Genomic DNA, 9,827 nt, shown 5'->3' on the forward strand with positions numbered 1-9,827 from the left:
TTTTTAGTACATTATAATATTGGTCGATGGTAGTTTAGCGTAAAGCCGTTCCCATGGGTGGTAACACTGCAAGCACCACTCATTCTCTTTCCAAATGAAACGCAAAAAGGTCCAATTGTTATTTTCTGCAAGGTTTTCGGCATTTATATTACCGTAAAGATGGCTCTATAGTTTGCGCGCAAGCAAAAACATCCAGCACCTTGGTGCCCCAAACACAACAAAATGGAAACGAATAAAAAACAATCGTGAGTATGCTCCAAATAGTACATTCGCTAATTTCGCAATTTTCCACGCACACTGCCGGACTTTGGCGTTGCACATTCATTATTGATGCACGTGTGTTTGTGGAATCGGCTTGTATGGATTCTCGGTTTGCTTTGCTACGTGGCAATTCAGCCCCAAGGTGATGGGGCATGCAACCAGGTAGAGAAATCGGCTGACGCAATCGCCGCCAGAAGTTGAGTAATTTGCGTTGCAAGTTGCCTGCACGTGTGGAAACAAGATGACTCACCTAGAATGAAGATTTCCCAAAGCAGAATTCCCTTAGACTTAATCGTATTTCGTTAATACAGATATAGTTATGCCATTAGTTACATATGCTGCATCACAGGATAGCTATACATAAGGAAGTTTACCCCATTAAAAAAGCCTCTTAGTGAATGAAAATATTTATTTAAAATTATTTCAAAAAAAAGTTTAAACTCGATTTTCGCAATATACCAATGAAATTGTTCGAAACTGTTGTCTGAAGGGGTATCAAGATTGCTTATCAGCATGATGCTGCCGCACTATGTTGCACAACTTAATCTAATCACCTTTTTTTCCCCCATTTTCCAGTGCCATCATGGCATCTTCACAACAACAAGAAACACCGCAAAAACTACCATTCACATTCTTCAGACCGGATTTCACTTTCTCGATAAAAAGCTTATCCTTCACATCTGATTTTGATTCTGATTATGGACGCATCATTTCATCAAACCATGGAGAGCTTGCAGTTGCCCAAGGAGCTGTATTGGGACCTGAAGCTGGAGCCACAATCCCCTACATCGGCGATCGGCTCCGATCTGTTCTCGCTCACTGAATCAACAGATGCCGAATGGCTGTATGACACTAACTTTGCAAATGGTAAGTGCCATATATTGCCAAGATCCAGCAAGATTTAAGTATTTAAGTATTTTATTTACAGGCATTACTCTTATTGGCGATGAAGAAGCTTTATGTTTAAACGAGGCTACCTCTCTCGAGCTGCTGAGCGACGAAGAGTTGGTTGTGGAGATCTTTGACCTGAAAGATGAAGGCAAGTCTAGTTTAACGTATGCCATTTTTTTGTTTTTATCAAAAATTTAAACACCATTTATAGTTCACTTTGTTAGTTTTTTGTAATTCTTCTTTGGAATTTTCTCTGCAGTTCACAATTCTGTTCGAAAATCAAAGCGATCTTCGGTGATCAGTTCTAAACTATCTAATACAACGTTATAACGTTAAGACCAAAATTAATTTATTAATTAATTGTCGTTTTTTAAATTCCTTTCAAAGCAAATTTCAAATTGGTGCAAGAAAGTTTTTTACCTACATATATATGTACATATGTATGTAAGTCTCGTTGTATGGCAAAACAAGAAGCAAACAAGAAACAAAAATAAATAAAAGTGCATTTGAACTTTGATCGTCTGCAAATTGACTGACTTAAAATTCAATAACTCGTAGGTAGACAGCCCTCCCAAATTATATATATATTTTCTATTTTGTTTTATTTTTGCCTTCTTATGTGAAGCTTGTTGTAACGTTTTAAAACCCAATATGTTATATACTAGGTTATTATTGACATATCCAGTGGATGTTGTTGGCTGAGTCATTAAGGGGCCCGTACATCAAATGGATTCGAACGAAACACTCAGGCGAGTGAGGTTGGGAAACTGGTTCGAGGCTTGCTTTGTTTTCGTTAGCTTTTTCGCTGGCATTTTGGCCAGGTTTTTGTTGTTTTCACCGTGCTTTTTATTATTGTTTATCAACGTGTCCCACAAGCCAGCACTGTAATGGCCAATTTCGAGGCAACAACACAAGCTGAGAGAGAGGGAGAGTAATAAAATTGGAATCAGCTTTTAATCAGTTTGCATTGCTTGATCACGCGCGAAACGGGTGATAGTTGAAGCTCTCTCCAATTCGCTCTTTAGAAATCTCTTTTAAATATTTTGCTGCTCAGTTGATACTTTAAATAAAACGACAGATAACAGCTGCAATTCATGGAGGAATTCAAACAAATCCCCCCGCTGTTAGAGTTCTATCCTCTCTTATGGGGGTTTAAATAACTTCTTAATAGTGGTCTGAAGGTTAATCGTCATTGGGTCTTGTTTGGAAAAAACAAAAAAGTCGTCCAACAAAGAGAGGTGCGGACCTGCCAAAAGCTGCGATCGACTTAGTTATGGCCCTCATATTTTTGGTGTTTATTTTTAAGCGGACAGGAAGCTTTGTTTTTAAATATAAATTTATCCGGAGGACGTGCCCCCCATTTTAGCAAGACAATACTTTGGGGCTTGGTCAGGTAGATGCTATAATTAACTGTATGAGTGAGAATAAAGATATTTCATTTTCAAAAACTTTATTGATTACTTTTATTCCTATAACATAAAGTAGGTTTTACAGATTGTTATCCTTTCTTTAATGTACTTCGAATTCATTGGGGAGAGGTATCCGCTCAGTCACATTTTTAATGTTTTCCGCCTAATATTAAGAGCAACCAAGTCAGTTATTCGATTGGTAGGTGGTTGAGGATGAGAGGTGGCTGACTGCTTATGTAGTGCTCATCAGTTGATAATACTATTTTAAAACATATACTTTAGAAATGCATGTATATAAAAAAATATTCAGAAAAGAACAGTGGTTGAAACTTTATTTTAAACAAGTTGAATATAAAAATACTGCAAGTTTAGTACTCTCTAGAGGGTAAGTTTTAATTTATTAATTTATATACGTTGCCCTTAGTTACAATAGTTTATTTTCGTGTTATTCGCTAAGGCTTCTTTTTATAAAAAAAAAAAAAAAAAAAAAGGAAAAATAATTGAGATTGACCAGATGAAATTCATAAATTTATCAAAGTGCTAAATTAATATTGCCCATCGGACAGAAATCGATAAAAAGGGTATGCCGAGACTATTCAACTTTCACTCGACCATGGGTCAGTTAAATTGTTCGGCCAATTCAAAACCACTGTGTACAGTTCGATTGGATCGTACTGACTCGTGCTGTGGCTACTGGCTTGACTCTGCTGATAGCTTCTCGGGCTCAAAACAAACCCACAGATTGATCTTAATGCAGGGCCTCTCCCTGGGCTCTGGTGTTTTTCCCAGTATCGTTCGCTCGCTCTGATCTGGCAGTGAGTCGAGCAAAAACCTGGCGTGCTCACTGATCGGAACTCAGTACGAATTGTTTCTCTGACGCGATCGTTCGGACCGAATCTCGGCTTTGACTTTGATTGCCTCTCCGCTCGCCACCCACCCGTCTTAACAGCAACCACAACACAAAGAAAACTGCCCAAAGCAAACCGAGACAAAAATAAATGACCAGAGAAGTAGCAACCATACAAGCACACGTCTTGACGTTTTCAAAACGCTCAAAAGACAAATAAAAAATACATTCTCTGAAATCCATAAGATTGATTCAATAAGAGCGCTTAAGATATTTTTTAAATGCTTTTGTTAGAGGAAATTTGGCGTGTTGATAAAAATAAGTCTCACAAACTTGTAATCTAAGACAACGCCCAAGGCTTGTAGTGCGTTCCGAACTTTGTGAAGTGAAGTGAAGTGGCAGCAGGGAAGTGAAGGTGTGAAGGTCTCTTATAGCATTAAACTCTTGCAACGGCGGCACAGAAAACGGCTAGAGTCCGCTTGAGGCGATCATCGAGAGCCAACTGTATGTAGCAAGCCACGAGAAAATAGACGAATCCACGAGAGCATCGCGATCACCTGAAAATTCGTTTGCGGGCGACAAGGACTTTGTTAGCATGATACCACACTGTGGATACCGTTACATGTGGAACCGTGAAATTGTGATTAATTCGCAAAAGTTGGTGAAACGACGCTAAGCAAGAAGCCAAGTTATAGGACCACGCCGACCATTTTGCGGCAGCAGTTGGATCCCACGGACAGAACACAGGAACCGAAGGACAGACACATTCTAGAAAGCCATATTTGAATTTCCTTTACACAGTTTTGAACAGGAAAACTCATCATTTACCTTTTGTAACGACGACGTGTGCATAAGCTATTGCTTTTTTTCTTTAAGCCCAAAACTTTATTTTGTTATTCTATTTACTTATAACGCCTAAGACAGCACGTTCTGCAGCTATTCGATTGTACATTCAAAATTGACTCTGTGATTTTTTTATTTTTCAATTACAAATATTTTATTATTTTATACACTTACTTGAGATACGAAACTTGTTCATATTATTAGTTAAAAAGCACCGTTAATTCTAAACATTTAGGTTTTTAATTTTTTAATTATTTTTATTTTTTAATATTTAGGTTTGTGTTCTTTGGCATTATTGTATGTAGTTTAGGCTAACTCATTTATACATTGCTACCGGCATTTTGTCTACCCACACTTTACTGCCTTTTTTTAAATTTAAACTTGAGACCATTTTCTATTCACTCGACACTTTACACTGCTGCCGCAAAAATGAGTACATATATTTTTATGCAAGCCTATGGTTAGTATGCAGATGTATAATAATATTAATAATGGAAAAACATAACAATGACGTTGGGTTGTTTTTTCTGTCCCTGCATCTGTCTCCGTCAACTTGTTTGAGGCCGATCGGGTTTGATATAATATTTCTTCGCTCCTTTTTATACCCGTTACTCGGAGAGTAAAAGGGTATACTAGATTCGTTGAAAAGTATGTAACAGGTAGAAGGAAGCGTTTCCGACTCTATAATGTCTATATATATTCTTGATCAGGATGAATAGCGAAGACGAATGAGCCATGTCCGTCTGTCTGTCAGTCTGTCCGTATGAACGTTGAGATCTCAGGAACTATAAGAGATACAAAGTTGAGATTAACCGTAAAGATTCTTGCGGTCCCTACGCAGCGCAAGTTTATTACAGAACCCTGCCACGCCCACTCTAACGCCCACAAACTGCGGAAAACTGTGGCGTCTTTAATATTATTATGAATGCCTTCGTTTGACCTTGTATAATTTATTTCTGTTAATATCTATCGATTTGCCAAAGATTTTTTAAATCGGAACACTTCGCTATTTATGAAGAAATTAAGGTTATAAGGCCTCACATGGGCAGTGACGTCACTATCAGTTACTTAACATGCTTCCTTTGACTATAGGTGGCGCCTTGTGAGTTTCCACTAGCAAAATAATATTTTAAAATTTTGTAAAACAGTGACGGGTATCTTATAGTCGCGGCACTCGACTATAGCGTTTCCTCATGTTTGTTCTTATTTTGATCTTATTCAGTTTAATATTTATTAAATTTATTTGCATATAATTTAATTTATATTTTTGATTTTGTCTAATTTATGAGAAGGGTTTTCCAATTGTCTATTCATGAAATAATAAGATATAACATATATAAAAATATAGAAATAATATTAGTTATGACACAATTCGATACGCCAATATGCCTTTTAAAATACTTAACTAAATATTCCGAGAAATCTGTGTGTCACTGTATTTTCCTAGGCTAACCGATCTGACTTAAATTACACATTTATTTGTCTACAAATTCCTTTTTGCATCAAGGTTGTTGCTAATCATGTTCCCATTAAATATTAATATATATATATATTAATTTCTCTGAGATTGTGTGAACTGGTAATATAGTTGTCTCTGTCAGCTAATTTGATTATTTGAATGGCAACAATGTATGCTTGACTTACTCTTGGCTCTTCCGGCTCTATTAGCTATCTCCATGAAATTTAAGTAGCGTTCATACTAAATTATCTAATTTATTTTTGACTTGCATTTCTAGTTCCATTTCTAAAGTGAAATGTCAGTAAAGTGTCAGTAAAATGTCATGATGCCTAAAAACTTTTAAATGACAATTTTTATATTATGCCACTTTATAAAATTGAGTATGTAGAGTAAACTCCACCAATATAAGCTAGAGAATATTTATGCCGTTTTCTTGTTGCGCAGCAGTCGTTCAATAGAATATATTATTCTAATAAACCAGGGCTAGGCATGACAGTTTAGTTTCACATTTTATGCAAATCAAATAACGCAGTTACTATTGCTCTGCTTTCAAGCGTATTCAATCGCAGCTGTTCCCGAGGAGATTGCTTTATAAATGGACAGACAGATCGATCGATGCGAAACGTGTTATGCTAATGTAGAATTGATCTTGGGAGAGGTGAATGTTTAAACTCTTTTACAGGCCAAACAGGTGTTGCAACAATGCTTCTAGAAGGTTGCACTCTCGTCGGATCTCGGGGCGTTGGAATATTTCTGTCTCCCTGCAATTTGTCAGTCCATTTTTATCATATAAACAAGCTGATGTCGTCGAACTTTGTTCAATATAATTCTTCTCTGTCGCTCTTCAATAAAAACGAATTGAAAACAACTGCAAATCAAACGTATATTAAAAAAAAGGCCACAATCAATATGTACATGCTTGCTAGAGTTCTGAGCGCGATGCGAGCGTTTGCTATGTCCTTCACTTAAATGGAAATTGAAAACAACAATGAAGTACGTAATACAACAATTTGCCTAGACAGAACTAAGGCGTAGATGTTATTCATGAAGTTGTTAGTTATGTTGTCATAAAAAGAATTCCTCTTTCAGTATGTTCTTCAATCCATGAATGCAACCCATCGGGCAAGGGATTTCGAAAAAATATATAACGTTTTGAAATTTTATTATATATTTCTTATCAGAATGTCTCTTGGACCAAAAAGAAGCGCTGAACTGCCTTGATTATGAGAGGAACGCCTATCAGCCCATCATCGATGTTACCAGTTCGCCGATAATACCCACAACCAAAGTTCAATTCGCTGCATCATCTGTATCTGCTTCACTCGTTTCTGCCTCCGACTTCCAGCTCGGTGATACTTCATCTCTTATTCTACAGCAGTTGACTCCGCCACAGTCTCCGCCGCAATTCGATGCTTCTATACAGACATCGGATTCTTCACAGGCACAACCCGTGCTTGTTAAGGCCGAGCAGAAAGCGGTAAGTTATAATTTTTGTGTGGCATCTAAAAATATTTTCCTAACAAATATATATAAATTTGACAGCAATGCTATACTCCTGATGCTACAAATGCGGCTGCCGCCACGCCCTTTAACTTTAACAACTGGGTGGGCGGAAGCGAAATAGCCACGCGAAAACCAACTAGTTGATGATATCGTCAATATGCGTGCCAAGGAACTTGAGTTAACCACAAACTGGCAGAATTTTAATGAGGACTGCGAGTCTCAGGCTTCTTCCTCGTTGGACAGCAGAAGCACAGGCAGTGCATTAAGCGGTAGCATAGCTGATGCGGATGAGGACTGGCTTCCAGAGCCCGCCAGCGACTGCTCTTCCCCAGCTCACGCGTCCGTGGAGCAGACTTTGACAAAGCCGAAAAAGCGTACTCGTACATATGGGCGCGGTGTGGAGGATCGAAAGATTCGAAAAAAGGAGCAGAATAAGAACGCGGCCACTCGATACCGCCAGAAGAAGAAGCTCGAAATGGAAAATGTGCTAGGTGAGGAACAGGTGTTGTCCCAGGAAAACGAAGAGCTTCGCCGTACTCTCCAAGAACGCCGTAACGAGATGCGCTATTTGCGTCAGTTAATACGCGAATTCTACCATGAACGCAAGCGCTAGGCCACCAATGTTCAATCTAAAGTTTAATGTCGTTTGCAAAGTTTTTGTTATCAGTTTTATGTAAACCCAAACCTTCCTCATGTTCCCAAAACAACAGCATCATTTCTTGATGTAACCCACACACCAATAATCCCCAGCTTACCCAACGCTTTCAAAAACGTGTACGCAGCCGTTTGTCTTGGCACCATTTTTTTGCCACTTATGACGAACCTTCGAGTTCCGAAATATTCCTTGCCAATGGTGACCAATGACAAGTCTCTATCCCCAGCAGAACAGGTCAAGATGTCACTATAAAGTGGCATTGCATTGTTTGAAAAACTTGAATGAAAACCTTTTTAAGTTGTATTTATGCAAATCTGTCTGTGATACGGCTGCTGTAATATTTTAAAGCATTTTATTTTTTATATTGGTAAGCATATTGACAAATGTAATAGATTTATTTAATGACTTCAACAATATGTAATAATAATATTCAACATGTATCTGCAATAAATCAAAAGGGTTTTCAGAAGAAAAAAATGTTTAACAATGAAAGAATATTTTATTGGGTGCAAAACTGCGGACACTGGAACAGTTGCTACACACAGACAACACTTTTGTTAATTGGAACAACCCTAATTAAAACTTACCGCAATATGGTTTTACCACGAATAATTGCTTTTTTTAGTTTACCTGTTACTATTGATCTGAATCTCGGTAATTTTAAGATATTATATAAAGTTGAGCTCAAGAACGGAGGTTCTCGAAAAGCCTGCACAGCGCAAGTTTGTTTTAGCAGCTGGCTATTGCCACTTATTGCCACAAAATTGTCATTGGAATTTTTATCTTCGAAATGTAGTTTCAAATTCAGTTACTTTTTGGTAATTTCAAAGTATTTGTCTAAGGAGTTGATTGACCAAAAATCGTTATAAGACAATTTAAGTAATTTTGCACTAAATGGGAAAGAAAATTTGTATTTGTCTTAAACATAAAATGCATATTCTCTTTTGTCCTTCTAAACGAGAAAACATTTTCTTCTGCCTTATTGAAAACTTTTCCTAATTAATTTGCAATCAACAAGTTTGTAAAAGCCAACCCACTCAGCGGGCAGCTTACTTCATTGCAGATAGGCACTTGAACATGTTGGATGCCAATGAAAGCATCTACGTATGTTGACGTCGGTGAAAGCTGCCTCAGTAGGAGCCTGGATGACATGGGCATAATCGGATTATGATTATGTCGATGAATATGAGGCGCTTATTATCGCCAAGTCCGCGTCCCACGTTCATACTTGACAAAGTGAATTGAAATTAAATAAGAAAATGGTTTTTAATTGCAAAAATCAAAGACATGGTCACATATAAAGATTTATGTAGTCCAAATGTTTACATCGATGGTTAGGAGCACAAAAGTGCGATATCAAAACAATCCCTCACTGCTGAGATTGAGATTGGGGTTGGGATATGGGAATCGGCATGGGTCGCTCTGGGATTTACTCGCCTGGACATTTTGACTGATGAGCCGGCGACGTGAGCCGTACAACTGACTTGCCTTCACTGGCTGGCGCTTATTCTTTGGGTTTCACTACTAAACTAAATTTTCCACATCGTTAATTTATATTAATATGATTTCTGTGTCAACGGTCGATGCGCTTGCCGTCTAGATCTCGCCTTCGACCGTCGGCGTCTTAGCCGGTGAGGTCTGAGCTCTGAGCTCTGATGTCGCCGATGCTGACTCCCGCCGTGTATGACAAGGCATCCACGACGCCCAAGGAGGTCGCCGGCGCAATATTTATCTAAATTGTTATTTTTCACACTCACGCAGTTCAATGAATTCGTGAAAATTACGTTTGGGACTTTGTGTTTGCTCGTCGCCAAAGCCATCCCCATCCTTCTGCCGCCGTTGAGGTTCGATTCTTCAGCTGAGTCTACGAGCCGAGTGACTCTTTAAGCGCTTGGCTAAGTGTGTTGGCATAAAATTCAATTTTCCTCCTTTGTGTTAATCCTGTTATTAGCAACCGTC

The 9,827-nt window shown here is 38.2% G+C and overlaps 1 protein-coding gene across 1 annotated transcript; it reads left to right on the forward strand.

Annotated features, from left to right (window-relative positions):
• The first annotated feature begins 43 nt into the window (after positions 1-43).
• LOC108103410 lies at positions 44-8,345 on the forward strand. Its single transcript, XM_017208867.2, is given in 6 exon segments — positions 44-245; positions 838-1,128; positions 1,190-1,300; positions 6,892-7,187; positions 7,253-7,336; positions 7,338-8,345. Coding segments are annotated over 5 exon segments (1,149 nt in total). The 5' UTR covers positions 44-245; positions 838-959; the 3' UTR covers positions 7,827-8,345.
• Positions 8,346-9,827: the final 1,482 nt, after the last annotated feature.

Source organism: Drosophila eugracilis, unplaced genomic scaffold, assembly GCF_018153835.1.
Source record: "Drosophila eugracilis isolate 14026-0451.02 unplaced genomic scaffold, ASM1815383v1 contig_2065, whole genome shotgun sequence".
In the NCBI taxonomy this organism is placed as follows: domain Eukaryota; kingdom Metazoa; phylum Arthropoda; class Insecta; order Diptera; family Drosophilidae; genus Drosophila; species Drosophila eugracilis.